This window comes from Cygnus atratus, chromosome 27 (genome assembly GCF_013377495.2).
Source record: "Cygnus atratus isolate AKBS03 ecotype Queensland, Australia chromosome 27, CAtr_DNAZoo_HiC_assembly, whole genome shotgun sequence".
NCBI lineage: Eukaryota > Metazoa > Chordata > Aves > Anseriformes > Anatidae > Cygnus > Cygnus atratus.
In genome coordinates this window covers 344,460-369,666 of record NC_066388.1, presented here as the reverse complement: position 1 = coordinate 369,666, position 25,207 = coordinate 344,460, and the positions used below count along the sequence as shown (strand labels likewise).

Here is a 25,207-nt window from a genome sequence, read left to right as displayed (position 1 = left end):
TGCACATCCTGGCCTCCTCTCACACAAAGCATGAACAGAAGAAACAAGTAATGGACAAGAAGCTTCTTTGTCTCCACACTCCTGTGGAATCAGCTGTGCACTGCTTCGTGCCTCATCCATAGCCCAGAGACATCTCTCCAGGGAATAAACTCATTTGCAAGCAGACGTGAGAGTGATGGGGAGAGAGACAAGAATGCAGGAGCCTGTTCCTGCAGAAGCATTGCATGTGAAGAATAATTAAAGCAGTGAAAAAAAATCAGTTGCTAATAAAAGCAGAAGCTTCCAGTGTCAAAATTGTATAACATTACAGCCAAGTGAGACAAGCAGTTTTCACCCTCTTGATTTAAAAGGACCATGGATAAATTTGTTTCCCCCCTTCAAATTATGCCAAATTTAACAAATACACTTTTCCCACTAGTAGCATATAAAAGGGCTAAATGCTGTTAAACAGAAGATGCAACAGCTTGCTCAGGCAGCAGTGAGGAAGCTGGGAGAGCTTCCACACATGACAAAGTGGGCACTACAGAAGGGCACAGCTGATTATTTGCATTTTCTATTCTATGTGTGCGCAGATGTTGCCTGTGTCTGGGGCTTGCGCCCTGCTACTGAGCCTCTGCATGCCAAGTCAGACACCAAGGGAGCCTTATCTCATTCTAGCCCCTGACAAACTGGTCCACTAGTCCTGACTTACACCACAGGAAACTCTCCCACTAGATCCTGTACATCCTGTTGAACAAGAGTTTGATGCAGTAACTTAAATAAGTACACTTTTTTTCAGCACTTACTGAGCTTTTATTCCTCTGTGACTATTATTTAAATGTGTCTTACCCTTTCACACTTTTTTCATAGACATGCATGATTTAAGTCTGAGGCAGCCATACTTTTCTCACTTTCTGCAGTGACAAACCACCAGACTGAGTCATAACAGGAGAGTACATGATTTCTTTGATAAATCACTAATGCATGCAGACACCCTTATAGAATAATTTTGGTGCAGTTGCTCTGAGGTTACAGAGCCCAAGATGCTATCAGCAACACTGACATGTGACCCATTTTTTACATGAGAGAAATGGAACATTTGGTGTAAATCCAGGAGGTGGTGTGCAATAATGAATGAGCTCAGCCTTCAGAAGAGGCCTCTGGGCAAGACAGTGTATTGATTTCAACATGATGAGAAAATGAAGAAGGATGATATGTTTCATATTATTGATCCTATCTATTAGCAATAATGACAGGTCACTCTATCGTCCCCCATTGCCCTCCGTCTTCCACTGCAAGAGCAAGCGAGGTTTGCGTGGGAAAGTACAGGCAGCCTGGGGAGAGCTTTATTCTAAGGGACACCTGGTTGTAGCTAACACTGAGATTTAAAGTGGCGTGTGATTCTGTCCGAGAAGCAATGGGCCTTCCCCTACTGCAGGAAGGTAAAAATGGTGACTAGACGGACTGATCTGACACAAAGTATTACAGCAAATTTTTCACTGTTGTTCAGGAACAATTTCTCCCAGGGTCACCAGCACACAGTTGCGAACCACAGCCCCCCACACAGCACAGATGCTCAGCATGTGGTTGTGCCAGGAGCCTTGCATCGCTTCCACAAGCTGCAGATCAGAGCTGTACCCCACACAGCAGACCTTTGTTTCCCTTAGATAAGAAACAAATACATTCAGTCTATTTTTCTCTTCAATCCTGTGATTTGGTCTTATTTGTTCTGATCATGAGGACCAAAATTTGGAATTATAATGCAGTCCAGAGCAGAAAACAAGTAATTCGCAAATGGCAAGGTGATTTTTTTTAACATTACAAGTTACAGTTCACACACTACAGTTTAATTGCATTTGCCCTCCAGCCTTTCAATTAAAAATAAAACAAAACAGCACTTTCTGGATGGAAATGAGAATGAGAACAAATTCTCATAAAGAGGAAAATGCTATGTTTGGAGAAGAATAATTATTGCCAAAGATATAATAAGGAGGGAAGGATCATCATTTGCTGTTGTATCCAGGGGCCAAAAGAGTTATTCAGACCTTTCAAAATGAGGCCACGCTGTAACCAGAGGCAGAAAAGAGAAGTGCATATTATTGCAGAGCTCATGGATCTGTGTCATTTTACCTGAAATTCTGAGATGCAGTGGTGAGAGCAATGAGCCGGGGAGATGCCAGGTACTCTCCCTGGAGTTGTACTGGGGCAGGTGAAGCTGTCAGGAGCCCCATCGCAGGGCAGCACTCAGCACTGCCCTCTCAGAGGGAGCAAGGCTCCTGCACCCTGTGCCACAGGCTCCACACCATGTGGTGCCCTCAGGGAGGGTTTGGAAGCACAAGGGGAAACCCAGCCCAGCCCTGGCCACCGGCAGCTCGAGGTGCAAGAAATGCTCTGCCGATAGCAAGGGCACTGAGAAGGGCACCCATGCCTGCCAGGGGATTTTGCAGCTTCCCAGCAGGGTGGCAAACAGCTCCACAGCATGCTGCAGCAGAGCAGCATTGCAGCACTGCGTGACCCTGCTGGGTAGGAAGCTACAGGTACCAGCTAAAGTTCATTAGTGGTCAGGGAATATATTTCCAGGCTACAGAAGCAAACACCTTCATGGCAGATAATGAATACATACCAACACAAATACCTCCCTGCTGTTTCCCAAGGGATCTTAGACTCATGTTCTTGCCTTCAATTTCTACAGTAGAAAAATAAACCTTAGTGTCAAATACCAAGTACTTCTTCTTCTGGGTTCTCTATAGCTACTTTCCACCACCTTGCTGGGTGACTGGCTTCTGATTAGCATTTGCTTCCCCCCCCTCCCCCCCCCCATGTTACTGCTGCTGCATGTCCACCAAGCAAACAGCCCCTTCCAGCCTGCAGTCCCCAGGCACATGGGGGGGACCCGTGTGTACAAAGGGCACCGCAGTCCTGCAGCACAGCCCCAAGAGTGTTCCTGTGTCTCCACCGAGAAGCGTCGTTGGGATTTGTCCTCCAGCAGCAGAGATTTCAGGGTTTTTTGGCTGCCATAAATATGTGCTTAAGCCACAGGGAGCTTCTTAAGACAAACTAACTCAGTTTCTGCTCATGACATGGAGCATTTATTAAAACACACACATCTCCTTTTCTCCCAACTTCCTACCAGCAGGGGTGGCTGCACTGCTAGCACCCATATGGTATTAGTTTCAGACCACTTATCTGTAAAGGATGCACCAGGCTTGATAAGAGTAAAACAAAAGGCAGCAGCTTTCTACACAGCAGGATAAACACATTCGGAAGTTAAGGGGGGACAGGGAGCATTAGTTGTAACGAATTGCAGAGGCGCAGACCAAGCCAGGCTGCAGAAACTCATTTTGCTGCATGGACAAGTTTTAGACAGATTTGCAAACTTCGATGCCTAGAAACCAGTAAGCATTAATGGAGCTTTCTTACAGCCCAGCTCAATTCAAATGAAAATGCAACCAGCAACTTTCAGTTCCAGCACCTAATCAAATCCATAATCTGAATTCATACAGTAGAGGCACTATCTACATGCAGGAAATATTTTAGGAATCCACTTGTGTAAAAGAAAAAAAAAGCACTGAAAAAACTGCCAAAAGCAAGAGCCCCTGCTACCGTAGAGCAATAAGCAGTGTGTGTTAGCAAACAGATCCATTTCAAAAGCAAAACAAACGAGGTAATTTAGCAAGCATTAAAGACATCTCAGCAAAGCACTTCTAATTGCAGAGGAAAGGCCAGAAGGAGAAACAGACATGGAAAAATTAGCTGCAAGGAGAATATTTTAAACAATTGCAGGTTTGCCACTTCAGATTTTTTTTCCCCCCTGCAAAATACATGTGCATCTGCTGACACATTGCAGAGGAATGCAGCATTGGACATTTTCAGCTCATGTCACCACAGCAGCACACCTTAGGTCTATACCCTTCTGACTGCATTGTGTTCTACTGAATGGGACCATTCCGTTTGGAGAAGGGTAGGCAGAGGAGATGTGCTAAATCCTCAAACACAGAAAAGGACAAAGCAAAAAATAATGCATCTACTCTCTACATGCATTTCAGACTAATTCAATCCATGGCAAAGACAGCACAAGTTAGGCCCAGGGAAAACAGCATTTTAAGTGAAAGACCAAAGCAGCCCCAAACAGATTCTCAGGAGAGGTTGTGTAGTTTGTCATTGCAAATTCAAGCGCCTTTCCAAGCAACGTGGAAGGATTTGCTAATCCTGCAGCCCTGGCTTCCTTTCTGTGCCCACTTCCAGAGGCTCCTCAAGAGGTAGTGGAATGAGCTCTCATCTGGTCAGCCTCAGATGCCACCCCTCTCACCTTTATAAAAGGGCTGGATTGCTCTCACCTGACTTATTACACAAATAGCACCAGGTTAATTTATTGCAGGAGGTAATTAACACTAGAAAACCTGGCTGTTAGGCAGAGTGGATAGCTCCAACTAACCAGTCCTTGTATCTTACAGTCAAAGGAGATATTTGGTTTTATTTGGCCAAAGCTAAAGCAGTTAAAGTATAGCAGACAGACAACATTACTTACACTGGAGAGCATGAGCATGGCTCAGCAGTTGCTGCAGGAGGCACCCAAAACAGACTAACCTGCGAGAGCTGGGAGAAGTGGGAAGTAATCAGGTCTCCTGCCTCTTGTGATAGGATTTCCCTAGCCATCTGTAATTCATCCTCAATTTTAACTCATGGTGCTATCAGCTGTACCCTCCTAACTGAGCCACAGTTTCTGTCAGAAGTTCTGCAGTGCATTTACTGGTGGTAGAGACAGACAAATTAATAAATGTTCCATACAGAAGTTTCCAAATGGCTTATTCTGTCTTTCCAGCACAAGCCCAGCAGAATTGCCAGTGCCAGCTTAGTGCCTGGAAGACAATCTGTTGTGCACGCTCAGGGGAGATGAGCAAGTTAATGAGCATTTCTCCTCACAGCTATGACCATTGCAGGAGTCCCTAGTGAACCCTGTGGTTTTCTCCTGTGTAACGAAAGCAGAAACTGATTTTATAAAACTGCCACTTAAAACATTTCTGGCAGAGATTTTGGCTGATCCCGATTGTAAAGACTGTTGCAACTATTATAGCAATGTTGAACATGCAAAATATTTTTTGCACTTTTAAAGCAAAAGCTTGAGCAGGTTCCCAGCTTGGAAAGCACATGTCTAGGTGGTTTATTGTGTGCCATGACACTGGCCACATTTTGCACACTCTTCCACAGCGTTCCAGCTGTTCCACATGGCCACTGATCCCTGCAGGTTCTCCCCTGTGCCGGGGGCAGGATTTGCTCCCATGCACTTCCCTGGTGCTACACTGGTGCTGTACTCAGCACATCCCTGGTGCCCATCTCATGTGCTCAGGGCTGCCTCTCCCAAAGTGGTGCAGAGCTTCCAGACCCTACTACGAACACACTCCTGCATGCTGAGAGCCCACAGCTTCAACAGCACAGGATGCCCTTGTCCACGGTAATACAAGGATGCCTCAGTTTTAATAGTGTTTGCCACAAAAAAGGACAGCCAAAAGCATCTGCTAGAGAAAACTCTCTTGTGCTGATGGATAAAAGAACATTCTGTCCTTACTAACAATCCTAACTGAACACAGTACAAATTACTTCACCTTTTGGGCAGCAAGTCCCTGAGTAAACTGAAGAGCAAACGTTGCTAAGAAATTATGAGGCAAAACAGCTCAAGCACAAGATGCTTGTGGACATTAGAACAATAAGAAAAACAGCAACAGTAAAATAATAATAATAATAATACATTACTCACAAGCCCTCATTTGTTCCAGCGCAGTCAGACTTCGCATTGGTATCTGCTCAGGACCTGCAGGCTTTTGCTTCCTCCACAATCCCCAGCAGGCTTCTGGCTCCTCTCAGCCCAAGGAGCCCCTCGCCAGCCCCATTAGTGCTCCCAGCCAGGTAGTCACCGAGCCATAATGCTGCGCAGCCCAAATCGCTCAGGTCTGGGTCACTCACTGCTTCCAGCCCTAAAAGCATTTGGCTGCAGCACCTCACGTTTAGTACACAGACCTGGGAGTTGCTTCATGAACTATTTAGAGCATGGCTTGTATTGAGTACAGAATGACTGCAGGTCTCGGGATGGAAGGTGTGTGCTGCTGGCTTATTAATAAAGCCTTGGGACTGCCAGGCCAGCTCACCGAGCACAGTGCCAAGGCTGGGCTGGCAGGCAGACAGCCCATGCCCACAGCACATCCCCCCGTGGATGCAGGGCTTGGAGCTGGGCCTCGCCACAGGGTGAGCAGCAGGGGGCTGCATGAGGCCCAGCGGCCTTGCTGCCGCCTCCCAGAGGCCCTCTTGCTGTCCTGCTCGCCCCGCAGTGGGGCACAGCCCATCCCCTGCTCCCAGGGGGCTACAGAGCCCTGGCCAAGGCCCCGCTGCGGGTGGTTGGGACCCAGACTGTGCCAATAGCCCATCACTGCCATCCCCACAGACCACCCCCAAGCAGCCCCACAGCCAGGTCCCCTTCCCTACAGACCCCATGCTGACAGCCAGAGCTCTGCCTGCCAGCCTTGAGGGCAACCTTCAGGCACAGCACCTTTATGGCACCCTTGGTGCTGGTGCTAATGAGCCTGACACAGCTGGGGCCAGCTGTGCTCACAAGTGCAGCGATCCCTCATCAGGATGAGGTTAATGACTGGTTTTGCAGTAACCAAGAACACCCCAGCTGGCCACTGTAGGGGAGAAGCAAGAGCAAGACGGCAGGATAGCAGCGAGTGAAACAACTCTGCATCTTTTCAGGCAAAAAGCTCTTCTCCTTAGCCAGTCCTGTTCATCACCACCCTGCATGGTGCCATTCAGTGCGGAAGCTTTAGGACCATGACCTCCAGTGCCCATGTGGTGCATGTGAAAGCACTGCCAACAATGCTCTGAATTTCCACGGGGCCTTTCATTGCACAGCCACATCCCCAGCCTGCCACGGTTTGCAGCACCTCCTGATGTGTGGCCACTGCTGGTCTATAAGGAAATGAGAAAGGAAAAACATTAAGTGAAAAAACATTCACTGTCCAATTGAAACTGCAGGATGAATTACATGGCCAAGATAAATGAGGTAAAGTTTGAGAGGAAAAGAGCCAGGAGATATTTAATGGCCCAGGCTGACTGTCTGATACAGCATCAGAAATAACAGCACATCCAGCCCACAGAAATGCCAGGACAGAGTACAGGGCTCGTTAGTGACACAGACAGAGGTGCGTCATCTTCACTCTGTCATAGGAATAAATCTTTCCCAAAAGGCCAAATGACTTAATAAGCCTTGGTCCCTTCTCTGTAACAGCTCTGGGGCTGCTGAGTGTCAAAGCCCTTGCTGAAAACCGGAGTGGTGTAGGTGGGAGATGAGATCCATCACACCTTACCTTGTACCAGTGCAAATGGTGCAAAGATGTGAAAGCATGCCGTGGAAAATTGTATTCCCACTGCACAGTCCCTGCAGCGGGTATTGCAATTGATCAAACAACATTGAAAATAGAAGAAATGGGAGCCAGCATGTCTAAGAGCATACAGCAAGGCAGGCAGTGTGCAGGCTGGGTGATCACCTCCGCTTTCCCAGGAAGGTCAGCAGATTTTTGGACAGCTGAGAACGTTGCACAGGCATGGAGGGCCTGCTGGAGGGCCTGTGCTCCCGTGGTGCCAAAGCTCAAGTACCCATAAATGAGCCTAAGCTCATGCTGAGAATCTTTAGCTATCCTCTTCTATCCTTGCAAAAAATCTCATCCAAGTGGTTTTGACGTGAAAAGCCCAGCTGGCCTTGGTGTGCTGAAGCTGCAGGGTTACCTCTTGGCAAAACCCAGGGCTCTACGTCCTGCTGTGCCCAGGGCAGGTGCCCAGTGACCCCTTCGCCTCCATGCCAGGGACAGTGACACAGCTCCTGGGGCAGTGCTACCAAAGCCCCTGGTGCGTGTCAGTGCCCACACAAAAGGCAAAGCACAGCCACCCCTGCCTGCTCGCTGCTGGGCTGCTGGGAGAGCGGCACCTCGGTGACCTGGTGAGGTGCAGGCAAGGTGAGCCATGGACCATCCCTCCACAGGTTGTGTATGTTCTTTAGACTCATGCTTAATTAAATGGAATACTTGTGCTTTATATTAAAATCACAGCAGCTATTGAAAATATATAGTGATGATCACTGACTGGGGAATGGATCTGTAGATCAACTTGCAAGAGAAAATGCTGCTAAATGCTGCTCTCTGAGGCCGTTCCAAATGACCCTACTGGGTCTGACAGCCTGGCATTACTATGCAGAGAAAAATGGGACAGAGCCATCATCTTTGAATTTAAAATATTACTTCACTTCTCACCAAGAATATACTGAGGCCACTGGCAAAGAAAGGGGTGGCAGGGCTGGGCAGACCGGGCGCTGTCTCTGCGATTTCACCATGGTGCCCTCAGTGCTGGGAGGGTGAGGGGTGATCTGAGCACTGCCTGTTATCCCTTCAATCCTCCTCCTCCCCTCCCAGCAGCAAGACACAGGGGATGCATGGCTGGCCGGTGACGCAGCCACCCCCGGAGTCACGGCAATGCAGGCAGCCAGTGTGGGCTGCTCGTCCTCTGCCTGGAGCAACAGATGAGAGCCGCTCCTCCTCCTTCCCCATGCAGAAGCCAAGGCTGCCGCTGCAACCACAACTGAAAGCCACTGTCTGACACTGCCAACCTCAGCTGCTCCCATGTGCGATGCTGCCACAAAACTACTTTTGTCTTTGGAGTTTAAAAAAGCCCTAAAGCCCTAAAAGCAGGGTGCGGGGGGACAGCAGACACTCGCTAGAATCATGGTGCAGCAGCTGGCCAGCTGCACAGACGATGGCACAGCACAAAGCAGCGGTGCTCAGGGGTTCACGGTGACGGCCCCTCGAGTGGTGCTTCAAAGGGGTGCCTCGAGGCCAGCAGCCCCTGTGGGAAAGTGCACACTAAATTACTGTGCCGTCATCTGCTGGCCCTCTGAATGGCTGCCAAGTTCATTAAAATGGTGAAAGGGGCCCCATGAGTATTAAATCCCCAGCAGAGTGAACAGGTCCAAAGAAAGATGCTTTTGGCAGGAACAGGTTGTATTGGAGCCTGTGCTGGGTGACCAGTTAGTAATGGGTGAACTGGGGCTGAAAAATTAATATACTTTTTCAAATTCCTTTTCTTTTGGACTTTGCTAGCATCTAATTGTTCAGAGGTTTAAAGGCTTTGTTTTGCTAATCTGGCAGGAGAAAAGGAGCACTCACTGAGTGGGTGGGAATGCAGAGCAGAGCTGGGTATGAAGGTGCCAGGGGAAAGTGTCTCAGCCGAAGAGCACAACCGACCTCTGGGTGACCTGGCCGGAGCCAGCCAGGGCAGCCAGCTGCAGCTGGCACTGGCCATTCCCTGCACATCCCCCGTCCCCTGCCCTGCCACCACCCCCATGTCACCCCGTCCTCCCCAGCGGACGCCCCAAGGCAGTGCTGCCTGCCGCCTCCCATCGCATGCTCCCTGCGGAGCACGGCAGTGATAGAGCCAAGTGATACAGAGTGCCTATTTTAAGCATAGGAAATGATGGCTCTGCCACAAGAAAGGAAAGGCAGCTTTGGCCGTTCTTCCCGCAGGAGGCAGGTCCCTGCCTCACAGATTACGCCAGAGGCTTGCAGGCGGGCGAGGGGACGGCTGGTGGCTGCCATGTGTCTCTGTGAAGAAAACAGGCACCCTGCTACTCCAGAGCATGTTGAAGGTGGACAGCATTTAGCTGGCAGAAAATAGGTGCAACTGAAACCCATCCTCGAAATAAATAAATAAATAAATAAAATAGAAAAAATAATTAAAAAATCCAACAATCTAACAGATTTCAAATTATTTATTTTTAACATTCCTTTTGAAATACTTCTCTATGATTGTGCTTACTTCAGAAATGGTACATACACAAATATCCTGTTCTCAGAACAGAAATTACCAGGTTGGACATTGTCACGTACAAAACACACGACACGCTGAATGTCAATGGAGCGTATTGTACAAAAACACCCTACATGCAAATCACAATGTGTGTAATTCTCATCTGCCAAGTGACAGTTCCAATTTTTTTGTCCATTGCAAAACAATAAATTTATTTCAAGTGCTGGGAAATTAGGTGATGGTTCTAACACTATTTAAAGATCCCAGACTTGAAATAATACATGACGTTTATAATAGCTAATTTTGCAGGTGCTTACTACCTTTTTCCTCCTGTCTAGTTTGCTGCCGTAATTATGTTAAACTGAAGCTGAAATTTTTTCCAGTCTCTGTCTAGCTCAAAGCTCGTTGTTTCCATTTCAGACCCAAAGAAGAATCTGTGCACCCTAAAGCTGGTCCATGTTCTAACTATATTGGATACTCTAATAAAAAAGCAGTACATTTTGCTATAAACCTTAATTTGCTTATATCCTTAGATCATCACCACTACAATTAATCCTAAATTACACAGAGCTGATTATGAAGGTGAAAGTCAATAAGAACTCTAACACAGTCACTATTGCTATTATTGTAGCCAGAAAGCATATGCAAATAGAAACCCGCATCTCAAAGGTGGCTCTGTGCCTGCCCCGCCAGCACCGACCCGCGCTGCTGCGCCGCCAGGGCTGGGGCGATGCCGGCTCCCCCCTGGCCCTGGGAGGCTGGCACGGGCTGATGGCCGTGCTGCGCTGAGCAGCGGCTCCCTGGCGGTTTGCTCTGCATCCATCGCCGAGGCATTTTTAGCTGGCTACCGGTTGAGCTTGTGTGAGCGCATGGACGGATCTGACCTGGAGCTAGCAAGGCAGCTGGGTCTTTGGAAGCATCCCTGCCGCAGAAGTGCATGCAGGGTTTTTAATTAGCGGGAGGGAGCAGGCTGTCTGCACAGCAGCCTGTTCCCCAGCCGAGCACGGTGCCACAGGCATGGGTGATCGCCAGCTGGTGCCTCTCCTGGCACCAGCTGAGCCCAGGCAGGTGAGGAATGGGGCCTGGCCTGGGGAGGGCCAGGGGGATGCAGGCGGCTCCGTGCTGCTGCTGGAGACGAGACGTGTGTGGATGCCTGGACACCACCAGAGCTCACTCCTACAAACCATCTGAGGAGCCCTGGCCAGGAAAGGCAGGGAAAAGGCTGAAGCCAGGTAATTTGGAGAAGGAAATCAACAGACCTTTGATCAAAAGAGCAGAAAGTCTGATTTTTGCCATCTTGTTTTCAGAGCTTGTAGGCACTTACTGTTAAGTGGCCACCAATGTGATGTTGAGGACAACATTCAAAATAAAGATGAGTTTTACCAAAGTGCTAGTTCCTACTGGAAAAGCAGGGCTTGACTGCTTTTCTTGTTCAAATGATTTAATAGCTTGGCTTACGGAGCTTTCCAGGTCACATCAGTGCATGCTGGGCTGTATCAGACACTTTGCTGATTTACACTGCCCTGCTTATCAACTGTGCTTCACTGCCCACTGAGTAAAAGCACTAGAAAAGAGCATGTCATCTAGCTTTTTAGTTCTGTTTTGTGAGGTTTTAGCCCAGTGGTAGTTTTGGTCTCCTCTACAAGCCGCTTTGCTTTAGTTTTTGCCAGCTGAGAAAGCATACTTGTCCTCCATTCTCCTTTGCCTTTTCCTGCTTGGCTCCATGGAGTAACATACCACAAATCACCATCTAATTCAATCAATGCTAAAGCAAAACCTTACGGTCATCCAGTTACCGCTTGGTCTTGTTCCAGATGATGGATCCCAAAGTCAGTGCACTGCCAACACAAATGCAGTCCTTAGGGCTTGATACAGGACTGCACAGTGAGCACCATCAGACTGTACCCCACTTGAGCTACTGCAGCCTAACGCAGCTCATCTCTTCTAGGTGGCCTCCCCCTGCAGGAGCCCATGGTCTCAGGGTGCAGAAGTTGTTTGGCTGTGCCCAGCTCCCCTCAAGATCTGGACACAATTTTGCATAATATTGGTGTTTCCATCTGCCTGATTCAAGGCAAAAATTAAGCTGAGGATTTGGGGCAGAGGATGGGTGGAAGGTGGGAATTGTTGTCATCAGCATTGTCATTTTACTGAGATTCATTTTAATGCATCACTGCATTAATGAACTAAAGGTGTATTTGGAAGTGACTCATATCAGGGTGAGGGGAAGCGGTTGTGACAGGACTCGTGGTGATTTAGAGAAGTGTGTTCTAAGCTGGGCTCAGGCCAGACCTTCCAACGGTGCACACTGCTTAAGCCTGCGGAAGCAGTTGAAGGCATAGACCTGTGCAGTCTGTGCCTCAAACTGCTTTCAGGGGCAGGGTCAAGGAAGAAAGTACAGCGCCACCTTACAAATCAAGAGCCCCTGCCTGGCAACCTGAATAAAAATGGCCAGTAGCACGAGCACCTCTTCGTGTTCTGCAAGGCCATCCTTGCAGAGGGTCCATCCGAGGGTCCCTCATCCCCAGCAAGGCACCATCACATTCCTGGCACTAGCCAGGTTGCTTGTTCATTATTTAACACCGTGCACCTGCAGCATTCCATATTTCCCAATGAAGATAATCATTTCCTCATTAAGAGAAGCTATTGAATCAATAGTACAGAGCTGTGGCTGAATTTAGGTCATTTGCCTGTTAAGACCAGCACTAGTCTCATTAAAAATATGTGTGAGTGGGACATCACAGAAGATTCTATTTTGAACCACCTTTTTACTAGCTCTTCCTTTCTGGATGGAAGTGCTTGTTCTGATCTATTTCTGAATACCGGTTGTCTCCAGGCCTTTGAAAACCCCCTTCCAGCCCCAGGGTGCTGACCTCACCTCACAGAGCAGCACTTTTCCGCCACAGCCCACCTGCAAAGCACCTCAAGGCCACTGAGGGATGGGGATTTTGCTTTAGCAAAAGGAACAGCACCTGCCCCAGCACCTGCCAGACGTGGTGGGGTCTGTCGTGCTCTGCCCTATCGCACTGGCCCTGGCTCGTGGGGATCCAGCACTCATCGAGGCATAGAGTGGAAATCTGTGCAGAGAGCAAAGCCCCTGTGAGATCCAGACCCACGATGAACACCCATGAGGAAGGACACTGTGCTCAGCTCTGCCTCAAGGACAGGAGCCTGCCAGCAGTGCTAATTAAAAAGGATGCTTCCTTAGTGTGGTGGGACAGACTGTGGCTCTGACGCCTGTCTTGGATGCCACTGAGGGTTCAGGGCCACCACATCCAATAGAAAATAAAGTAAGGTTATCCTGGATATTTGTTGCCTTTGGCTGACAAGGTGCAAAACAGCTTTTTTTGTATTTTCATCATACCATTATTGCTATTATTGCAGGCTATAGCAATGCAGTAAAAGGCAAGCTGCCAAACTGCCACATATTTTGATTCAAGCAATCACTTAAAACATGAACTTGTAAGAGGCTTTATGCTTCAGAGAGCAAGAAAAATCACAGAATATGGTCCTAACTAAATGCCTAAAGGACTGTTTAAAATATTGTTAGACTGTCTGATGAAATAAAGGCTTTCTACAAGAATTCAGTGTGTACTCACAAAGAGTCAGTGTTATCAAATACTATATTTGAACTCATTCAGTTATTTACATTTACTATGATAACAACTATGATTATATAAATGGATTGAAGCTTTGGAGTGAAACATCCATCCCACGCCTTTGCTTGGTCTTATTACTCCAGCCACTTTCTCTACAGCAAATGCTCACAGGGGTTTTTTTCCTACCTCATATTGCTCCTTTTGTCCTGTACAGCCTGCAGTGGGTGGCTGCAGAAACTGCAGGCTGATTTCAGATCAGCAGCCGGGTTCCTTTTCTTGCAGAGCTGGTGTGATTGAAAACACCTAATTCTGCACTGCCTCCCTGCTCACAGATCACTGAGAGGTTTCTCTTTCAAAATATTGTCACTCAATATTTATGCAGCGTTTACATGAATAGTGCCTATTCCACTATTCAGTCATGCACCTGCTGCTGTCATTTTGCAGTGCAAATGGGGATGCTCCTGAGGCTGGCAGAGGCTTTCCCTGCCTTCTTCTGGCTACTCCTTCCAGGGCCAGGCATGGGAGGGCAGGGACCCGTTTCCAGCTGCAGGAGCGCAGCGCTGAGCTCCAGCACCCCCTTGCTGGGCACTCCTCAGCAAGGGCAGCTTTGTTGGCAGAGGAGAAAGGACGAAAAATACAGCTTTGTTCTCCCTCCAGATGCCCTTTGCTGACTGTGTGCTTTGATCTCAGATTAGGAGAGCATGTTTAAAATTTAGTGATGCTAAAACTGGACTGGGCTTAAAGCTGCTACTCTCCCCCCAGCAGTAACCAGCAGGAGCTCCTGGCATCCAGCCCACACTGGCCAAAAAGGTTTGCTTTTCCTCCACCCCACTTCTCTGCCAGGGAGCTACGACAGCAATTAGAGGCGTCAGGCTGGGAGGGGGATGTGTTTTTTCCTCAAGATTTTTTTCTTCTGTTTCCAGTTTCTTTAGTTTCTCTTTTCATCTCTCTCCTTTCACTCTTGGCTTTTTGCCTTCAGGCCATTTTCTTGCTGAGCCACAAGGGAAGGAAGGTGAAGAGCAAAACCAGCACACACAAAATCACCTCCCAAATCTGAAAGCCGCAGAGAGCCTGTGTCTGTGCTGTGCCAGAGAGAGGTCTGTGCATCTGACACAGCAGGGGAGAGAAAGGGGATAGAAAAAGCAGAAAGAAAACAAGATAAACACTCTCCTAGTGCCAGGATCTGGAGAGAAGCCTTGGGGATGATTTGGGATTAAATGCTGACAGCAGGGGATGCAAACTGCAAGCAGATGGAGTTCGGCTCCTAAGTCACCTAGCCACACTTCAGAACATTCACCTCCTCATCAGTCTGAGAACCTGGGACAAAAGCATTGCTTATCCTGCGGTGTTGTGAAGTTGGAAAAGAGTCAGCATGAGGAACTGGCACTCAGGGCTTGTTCTTCGCCGTTCCTCGAGCCCCCACTCATCTTGCTCCTCCCGGCACCTCTGCTAGGGAGCAGCGGCGCACGGCTCCAGCTCTGTTCTGCTCCAGCGTCTGCAGTGGGTGAGGGTGAGCAGTGGCTCTGAGACCACATCCAGGCAACTGGCATCTGCTCGAAGCCTACACCTATAGTAGCTGTGAAATGCAGAAACCCAGAGAATGAGCAGTGCCATTGTTCATTGCTGGCATTCATTTAAATATTCTGCTGTGGTCATCTGCAATAAACAGGCTCCTAGACTGGGTCAAGCTTTTGCCATTTCACAAGTCAAAAATGTCCAGAAAAATGTGATATTTAGGTTAGCTTGGACCTGTCACAACAGACACAAAATCCTATTAAATTATGCTTGTTGAGAGAGAAAGAGAGAGAGAGAGAGAGAGAGATCCCATGTGAGCTATTAAGAAAAAAAAATAAAAGCAGATATAGATAAAGATAGAGGCAGAGAATAGTAGATCCTAAAAAGTGTGCAATTTCATCTTTTGTACAATAGACACAGCTTCTTTCTTTCCTCAGACTGGAAGGCTAAGCATGACAACCATCTCATCAACAGCAGCATATAATAACATCTCCTTGCTATTAATATGCAAATTGAAATGCACACACTGATTAAAAACATATTAGACAAAGGCTATTGTCAAAGATCTATGAGAACACCATGAGGCTTGATTAGCAAGCAGTGGGCCACGAAGGGGATGCTGCTTAAACTGTTCTCTTTCAAGCCCTGGCACGGCAAATCCAGCTCGTGCCATTGAGGCAAGCAAGCTGTTACCATCACCACTGCCGCACCACTTCAGTGTGGCTCCCACCCCGTCTGCCCTGGGAGCAGCCCGGCTCTCGCAGCCCCCCAGGAGCCAGCCGGAGCCAGGACTAGGTGGGGGTCAGCTCCAGGACCAGCGGGCTGTGGGTGTGGGAGGGGAGCCAGGAGAGGCTGGCCGGGGCGATGAAGGACTCTGGCGCATTTGGTGGCCCTCTGGCACGGAGAGACATCCAAGGCAACTGTTTAGCCTCAGCTGCTCATGTTCGGCCCCGTGCCTTTAGCAAAACCACAGCCTGCAACCCCTCTGTTAAAGGCTGTGAAATGAGGTCCTGGCAAGGGTATGAGCCAGCTGCACTCAGAGATGATTTTGAGTAGTACTGGCAGGATTATGACATGCACAAAGGTGCTGGGAAAATGAGGAAATGATATAGAGAAGGAATTTTATAGTTTGCTTTAGCTCTCCTGTGACTTAGGGTACAAGTAATACGTAAGAAAGAGATATAAAAGTGTAATACATTGCTCAGTCCTGAAGAGTTCTGCAGCTGCCTCCTGGCCCAGCACTTGAAAGCCAGAACATACATAGCAAAGATAAACATCACTAGGTCAATAGGAATAGCTCCATCATTCCTATTCTGACACTGAAAATAGAAATTAGACTAGAAAATTTATTCTCGAGTCTTGAAATCAAGCTCAGTGCAGTAATATAAGTGGGGAACACATTGGAAAGTCAATGGCTACTTGCTCTCTCTTTCTTTATGTTATGAATATCGAACAACCAAATTGGGTCCTCCCCGTCTCACACTACAACAGCGGCGGAGGTTCCCAATCACTTCTCGCTGATGGGAGAGGACTTCTAGCTGGCCAGACGCTGCAGAAACTCAGAGAAATCCAGAGAAGTGTGGCAAGCTGCTAGCATAGCCAGGAGGAGGAATGCATACTTTTGCATACATAATTTGAAGATTATGGAAGGTGGTTTTAAAGGTTAGGACTTGCTAATTAAGTTGATGCAAGAGGAACTTAACAAAGAAAGTACCACTTACATACCAGGAGTATTCTTCTCCCATGATTAATTTCTTTGTATTAAGTGAAGTGTCTCAGGGCAGAGTCACTTTACACAGTTGCCATAGAGCTTTATTGCCTTAGCACAGGAAGCCAGTTAAGAAACATGTATTATTTGTGCTGTAATATGTCTGCGCATAAAACACTACAGAAAGGTAGCGTCTTGCCTTGTGAAACATAACCTGCAGTCTTGCATCAGAGCCTGAAGAAGTGTATTAGTACGTGCTACAAAACTTGAATGGAACACATCTACAAGACTACAGTTCTGGTGTTTAAAATCACACTTCCAGCTGCCACCCAGTGCCTGCAGTGCTCCAGTTAGCACAGGCTCCTTAGAAATGTGTGTGTGGCAAGACACAACCAGACTGACAATTATTGAGATGTACTTTCCTTACAGACTGTCTTGCACAGAATTTTAAGCTGGGAAACTGATCAGAACAAAATTAACTTTTGTAACGTATAGACATGCTGCATGAAAAATGCAGCCTGTGTTGTTTTAACAAAGAAATTATAAGCAAGTGTCTTCACCCTTCAATTTAAACTAACCTTCAGGGATGCAAGGGTTCACTGTATCCATTTTCAAAGCCCTCAAACATATCTGCACACAGCATTTAAGCCTGGGATGGTATACTAGTCTCAACATCAGAGAGAAGCGTGCAATCTGGAGGCATTTCTGTAGGGATCACTGACTTCCCACTAGGAGATTTGTCTTTTTATGCCTTGCTTTGAAGGCCTAATGAACTTAGGAAAAGCAAGAGATTAAAAGGATTTAGGGACCAAAGCCTGATTGACTGGACCAGGACAACGCTGGCAACAGAAGCAAATATTGTGCTGCCCTGGTTACCCTGGTCTGAAGCAGGGCAGCAGAGGGGGTGACAGGGTGTCTCGCGCTCACCTCGCATGCCTCTTGCTCGCTGGGATGTGGTGGCGTGGGACTTGGCATTGCAGTCTTCAGTGCCTCTCCTCCTGCGCTCCCACCTATCTTTGCACCACCTTTGCAGTGTCTCAGGACAAACCATCTATCACAAAGCTGCCAGAGTGGCATAAAATGTTGCTTTTATAAATTAGATACAGGTCTTACACCTTTGGTCATTCTCTAAGACCAGGCAAGCCACCAACTCCAGGCCGGGCAGGACAGCAGGGGAAAAGGATTTGTGTGCTGGCTGTAGGGTCCGAGTTCAACCCAGCTCACTGCAGAAGAAGCAGAGCTGTCTATACACATGCCTAGGGAAAGCAATTGTGTTTGTGCTGTAATTAATTTGCTGCAATTAGCTTGTAGTGATTACCTGAGCACACAAGTTAGAGGATTCTTTTTTCTCCTGGCAAAATTGCCTCTGCAGCAGCCTAAGTGCAACCTGGAGGAAGGAGCACATGTTGCAGGAAGAATCTGGGGGGAAGGAGGCTCAAACGAGTCAGGCTGCACATGCCTGAATGATGTGCCCAATTTCTGTACATCAGTCTCTCTGTAAAGAGGCAGCTTAGCTTCAGAAACACCATCTTATATTATCGCGCAGAACACAAGAAATGAAACAGCCCCATAGCTATGAAACCTAAGGAGATGCTTACTCGTCTGTGAACAACCCATTCTCCTCCACACATGAAAGGCATTGATGCAAGTGCACAAATTAATCATAGAGAGCTTCTTTAGTACTTTTTACTGTCCCCAGAGAGTAAACAATTAGATTCTGCAGTGCATCTGACCCTCCCCTTTGTATGACCGAAGGCAGAAATGCACGGGTCATCCCCAGGGGCTGGCTTCACAGCGAGCAGAGCTCCAGGCAGTCCCCAGGATGAGCAAAGGTCCCTCGTGCTTTGTTCCTCGGTTCTTGTGCTGTGCTTGGATCCCCAGGTGAGGAAGAGGAAGTGAGATGCTGCTGGCTGGAGGAGCATGGTATGCTGCAGAGTGCGGAGCAGTGGCACAGCGCAGGGGACATCTCAGATGTGCAGGCACCTCCCTGCACGCCACGAGCTTTCTAACAGGAGAAAGCTGTAGGTGTGGGAACCTCTCAACACAACTGCAATGCAGCACGCACAAAAACAATGCAAGTATTACATACACGGGTATATGCAAATACAGGCACACAAATAACCCCGCTTGTAATACGTTTTAAACATACAACATGAAATCAGCAGGAGTCAGTGAAGAGGTGAGAGCACTGAAGGGACAAGTTTTTGTGATGAACTCCGTGGGTCCTCACTCTCCCCCTCAGTAACACAATCATTTTCTTCCACTAGACATTCTCCTGACTACTATATCCAAAGAAGTGAAGGGAAAAAATCACATCAGACAGACTGTAAACTGGAAGAATTTGTAACTTACTTCAGTTGTCCCTTTTGTAAGCAGAAGATATTCTTCAAGCATGTAACAGCATCCTGTGCACTTATTTGCAGAAAACCTCAGCACCTCCTCGGCACTCCCCTGACTCCTAAGGGCTGAGGAGCCAAGAGCTGAGCCTGTGCCCACTGTTCTCATGGGTGACGTGATCGAAGCCACCACCTGCTGCTGCTCTCCACGTGCTGAGCAGGGAGAAAGCTTAACAAGCATTAAACGCTAATTTCAAGTAAGACTGGTGCTTCTCTACATCTTTCACAAAGCCACTCAGGCTAAACTAAACTAAGCACAAACAAAACATAACAGGAAAGATTTTCAAAACAGATAAAGACATTTAGGCAAAATTTAAAATTCTGCATGAATTTTGTGTTAATCAGCTATGAAGATAATCAATGGATCACTCCATTCTTTCAAGTCAGTTAGCCCAGCTGTCATACACACATAGCATGTCCTCTGATTTAATGCCAAATGAAAATAAAGCACTGAACATTAAGTATATTTGCAAATGGATTTCATACGGAAAAATAAACAAACAAACAAACAAAAACACAATGCAAAGTCAAAAAAGTCTCTTTTCTTCTTAGACTAGTAGGGGTCTCTTTAGTCTTCATTGATGACAGGCAAAATAACATGGGCTTCTGTGGAGCAACATCTACTATTGATTTCCTTCCTGATTTAGAATTATTTTTCTTCTCTCCCAGAGATTTGCAAAGAGTCTTTTCAAAATAAATCTGTTGAGTTTGGGCTTTTAATCACCTTTTCAAGGTATAAGAATCATTTTCACCAGCAAAAATAGGTTTGTTTTCATTAAAAGGTTACCCTGGTAGCGAGGTAGTGAGGGATTTCAGAGTCCCAGATGAGACAGTAATTAAAAAGCCAGATGCACAGCATAATCATAAGAAAGGAAAGCAGAGCAGCTTTCCCTGGCTCTGCTTCCTGCAGCGGCTGTCACAGGGCTGCAGCAGAAACGCCCTGCAGCTGGCTGCAGCAGTGCAGATCAGCAGGCCACAGCAGAGGATCTTCTTCCCAGGGTGGGGAGAGGCACGAAGAACAGAACCTCGTCAGCAGCAGTGAGACTATTTCTTGTTCCTGCGGCACCACAAGGTCCCCTCCATGAGAAGTCTGCTCTTGCTTCATCCCACAGGCTCAATTACACCTAGAGTTGTTTGTAGCTACACAGTCCTACAGGTACTAGCGCTGGTTTCAGGACAATTACTTCTTAGCATGTGCTGCCTTGTGACTTAATGACTTTAAATATTGCATTTGCCACAAATATGGTTGAGCATAAGTTTACAAGGAAGTTGCCTTGATTTTACTTGCACATCAGCCACTCAGATCTGCTCTGCTGTACAATCCCTTTGGGTGTTGCTTCACTCAGAGACCAAAATTAAGGCGACAAGCAGTGCCTACAGCATCCTCTGCTACCGAGCTCGCTAACTTACAGGCGACCATATTACAAACATACAACAATAGTAATAATACTGTAAACAGGCCAATGACATTTGCATCATAACTGCAGGTTTCCAAGTGACGTGCCCAACTGTCTCTCATCTGAAACAAACAGCACTGCTCAACACAAAAATGCAGAGCAATACACTTTTTCTTCGCTTTGGTTTATTAATGTGCAGAGAAGCAGATGGAGGACACAGATTAATCACCTATGGATGATTTGTTCACTTGCCAGAAAATTCACAAACCTGCAGGCCACTGTGGTGAGCTGTGGATTAAATTAGAAGTTGCCTGATGCAGAACCAGCAGCGGAGGGTCAGTGCTCTTCCATGAGATGCTGGAATTCTGTTAAATGAACTGATGGATCCATAGACATCACTGCTCACTTCCAGACACAAGACAGCCTCTAGGTGAGTGTGCCCAAAAAGGAAATGTCAAAGCCTGTTATTTCAGAGATGCAGAAGCAGGGAAATGGCCAGTCTCAGAAGAATTGTGCTACTACACATATAAACCAACCAGACTGCTCTTTAAAGAGGTGGTGCTTAATCTCTATCGGCATTCACAAGATAGGTTTGCTGCATGCAAAGTGCACTAACCAAGTAGGTGTAACACAGGCCACAGCAAGGTTTGTTTTGCATTCCTTGTAGGACCTACTTGAAATTTGATCTTGTTTCTTACAGTTCTTTGCATTGCAATGGGCTAGGTAAGAAATCCAGTCTCCTCCTGCTGACTGCAGTAGAAAACCTAAAATCATTGCGAGCTCCCTTATTTCCAGTGGATACAGTTACTTCCATATCAGCTCACCCCAAAGCCAGGGAGGAATTCACACTCTCCTCACCAACGAGCACCAAAGTGCTGCAGACTGGGACCTAGTTGGGATCTGCACAGCGTTCCTCTTGGACATTCAAGGCTGTTGACTTTTTCCCTTCAAGTCTTCTGAGGCTTTTTCCTCCCTGTTAGCAAGGAGCCAGTCCCTGCCGCGGGGTGCTGGCTGCGCAGCACTCGGACCAGGGTCCTGCGCACAGCGGAGCAGAGCCTGGCCTGGAGGGCTTTCCTGAGCAGCCGGCACCGGGAGGCATTCCTGAAGGGTCTGCAAGGCGTGCAGCTCCTAAGGCTGATTCCTGCCTTAGCGCAAAGCTCACCGCACTGCTGCGCTCGCCCTGGCGCAGCCCCAGCTCCCGTGCGGCGAGGGCAGCTCCGGGGACAGGCGCAGGTCGGCCTCCGTGTCCTGAACGCAGCCTCCACGCCGGCCTCGTGCCCCGCTGCCTCCCCGCAGGTGCGGCGGGCAAAGCGCGTGCAGCAGGGGCTGTGCCATGTGCGCCAGGCTTTAGCTGCGCATTCAAAGTCGATAAAGCGGATGGCTTCCGTCTAGCCTTTAGGAATCCTACCATGAGGAAAAGGACCCTACTCTTTCATTTTAGTTTTCTTTGTTCAGTGAACCATTTGTTTCTCTGAAGACAAAGAGGAAAGGAAAACATTCATCCGTTACACAATCCCTGCGATTCATTTTTGGCTGTCTATGCGTTGACACAAACCATGCTGGAGAAGGTGAAGAAAGCATGTTTATTTCTGGTTGAAGACTGATTACATCACTACCATGGATCATGTAATAGAATAATTTTATACTCTCAGAAGAAATCTATGAATAAATATGAAAAAGTAAAATATTTTCTTTCCACTGTCTCTGACGATGAGTGATGATTAGGTGTTGTATTTACAGGATAGTTATCATACTCTAGACTCTGTGCTGAATAAATATTATCTTGAAAGGGTAAAAAAATCCATTGAAATATTTTAACTCACCACAAAATTAAAAAAAAATCCATGTATTTGTCCAAAGCGAAGGTTAGTTACATGTTAATTACCGAATCCCCACAGGATCATTGTCCAAGAAAAGTATCCTCTCCTCGCTACGCAGTTCCTCCCCGCAGAAGAAGTCTCAGTGCTTTTCCTTGTTTTGACTGATGAACTACTACTGGTTCTTCAGGCTGCAAGACAAACGGAGCAGAAGTCACTCTCACCCTTGTTATTTCTGGCTTGGGGCTAAGTCTCCATGCCCCTCACTTGAGCTCCACAGGAGCCTCTCGCTGCCCCTCCCCAGCAGACCAGACCCTGCCCCATGCCACCACCTCAGCTCTTTTAATGTGAGAGATGAGGAAATCTCAGTTCTAAAAAAAATATGAGCACACTTTTTCTGCCTAAAACATTTGAAATTTTAAGCACAGAGCATAAGCATGGATTTTATGAAAGAAAAGTGCTGTAACAACTTGAAAAAAGGGCACTTTCTTTGAATCCTCAATTTAAGAGACCAACAGCGCCTGCGAGACTTGCCTTGTTTAAGAGCTGGCACATTCTCGGCCAACGAGGAGTTCCTCATTCAGTAGCCACGGGTGAGGCCAGATTTACACTTTGAGAAATCAGGCTGCTAATGCTTTACATGAAAATAATTAATCTGTACAGCTGACAGCATGAAATAAAGTTGCACCAGCCATTCTGTGGCTTTCAAATTACGATCAAAACAGCAGATATCAGAGAGATCTTTATTTTCACTTACTTTAAAGGAAAGGGAGACAATTTAATCCTGTAATGAGAGAAAGTATTACACACTTGCTCTTTATAGGCAGTGTAATTATTCAGCTGCTCTCCAGAATCACTGAAATAATGACAAATTAAAATGCCTTTCAATTCCATCCACCTTTTATAACTATTCATCTTCTGGAGTTATTATCACTCCAAAGGATTCTTTATATTTTAGGCAGCAGCCACTATACATTACAGAAAGCACATGGAAAATGGTACTGCTACCAATAAAAGTTGCAGTCATCAAGGTAAGAAAAAAATCATTCTACTTTGTTGTGAAGCACATGATACAACTCACATATTTAATATAATTTTCTGAAATTCCTGAAATTTATTGGAAATGTTATCCCAGCCTGGTGAGACAGGACATCACTGAGCTGCTTCTACATGCACGCTTGCCACATCAGACACCACAGTGAGGAACTTGTCAGCCACAACAGGCTGTAAATATTTGTTTACACTTTCTTAAATAGATTGGAAAAAATATGGAAATGCAATCACAGTGAAGAGTGACATTTGTCCAGGCATGATATTTACAATGTTTTGATTAGCTCCGATTTCTGAATAGCCAAGCAGTTTATGTTAATAAATACCCTATTCCAATTAGACATCTGTGTTCTGAATCAGGAAAAAAAATACTCGCAGGCACTAAGCCTGCTGTCATTTGCTCCTCAGCAGGCCATTAATCATCTGGGCTTTACAATCCAACGACTGTGGGACGGGCTGTGAGGAAAGATCTTCAGAGCACACCTCAAAGTAAACATGGCCATTCTCAACCCTCCAACATTCGTTCTGAGCAAACACTGCACTCCTTCAGTACGGTTAGATTCCTACTGAATCGATCCTACCCCGATGGCGGCTGCAGGATCAGGTCCCGTCGCTGCACAAATCTTAAAATTAACCAGAAAGCAGGAGTTCGAAGGGGAAACCTAGATGTACATTAGCATCTATGAACGTGTAAATGAGCGGTTATAGAAAACCAGAATACATTTGCAAATTCTAGATGCGGCAGAGAGGTCTGCCTGATCAAAGAGACAAAATGAAGGCGAGCGGATCAAACCCCTCTACAGATGCCGGAATCACCATCCCGGCGCAGCCAGGCTCCGAATCGCCGGGGCCCCGCTCAGCTCCCCGCAGCCAGCCAGCGGACGGGGGGCAGCACACGGCTCCCGCTGCCCCACACCCTACCGGGGCGCGAGGCCGCGGGACCAGCTCGGACACCAGCGCGGGGCCGGGCTCTGCTCCGCAGCCACGGGACCCCCGCGCCCCCCTCGCCCGAGGGAAGGCTTCCAGCCCGGCCCCGAGGAGCACGGCGCGCCCTCCCCAGTTCCCCCGCCCGTGCACACAGATAAAAGGGGGGAAGTGCTTTTCACAGGGCCGCAAGCTGACATTCTGCGCTAGCATTTCTTTGACCCCAGAACTTGAATATCGCCTCTCTCCTTTCACAACCACTAGGACTCCAATTCTCCCTTATTTGTTGAAAAGGACTTTTAGCAGATCTTTGCAGCTTACATAAACCACAAAAGAGCGAAGAGTTTTGTGTCTTTCCTATTGTAAGCAGCAAGGAGCAAGGCCAGCATGTGATTTTCTTCCAATGTTTGAGAGATAACGTGACCTCATTCGCACGGCTCCTCACAAGCCGCATTTTTCGGTTGCCATCGGTCCCCATAGAAACCGAGCCGCTGGTGCTGACCGCGGTCCAGCTGAGACAGGCGCTTGCAGCCCAGCACCTCACGCTGCGCTCGTCCTTCTGCTGTTTTCTGCTCGTTTTGGGGGGGAAGGAAGGGAGAAGGGGGATTTAAAAAAAATGGCACATCTGTTTCTGGAAAGCAAGTCAAACAATGACTCAATCATCACTGTACAGTTCATAAATCCCTAATTAAAGGTTTAGCTCTCCTTCCCACTGCAGATGTTCCAGAGTCCAGCCACATTTCAAACCCCGCTTCTGTGCAGCATGTGCTCGCATTCCCCGGCGCACATCAGCACCCAGCCCGCAGCTCTGCCGCTACACGCCAGTAACCTGCAGCTCCTGCTCAGCTGCTCTGTGTGAGCGCACAACTCCTGTCAGAGCGATGATGAGCACTGCCTGACCCCTGACGTAAACAGACAGGATGCCAGATTTATGATGGCTTAAAAGAAATATTCTTCTGTATCTGGCTCTGGCTCCAAA

At 47.4% G+C, this 25,207-nt stretch overlaps 1 protein-coding gene across 1 annotated transcript in view; it reads right to left on the bottom strand.

Moving 5' to 3' along the window:
• Window positions 1-22,074: 22,074 nt before the first annotated feature.
• The window catches only part of ZMAT4 (zinc finger matrin-type 4), a 68,881-nt gene continuing 65,748 nt past the window's right edge, over window positions 22,075-25,207 (bottom strand). The window contains exon 7 of the mRNA XM_035562798.2: window positions 22,075-22,445. Coding sequence (XP_035418691.1) covers window positions 22,430-22,445 — 16 coding nt within the window. The 3' untranslated portion in view covers window positions 22,075-22,429. The remainder of the gene's footprint in view (window positions 22,446-25,207) is intronic.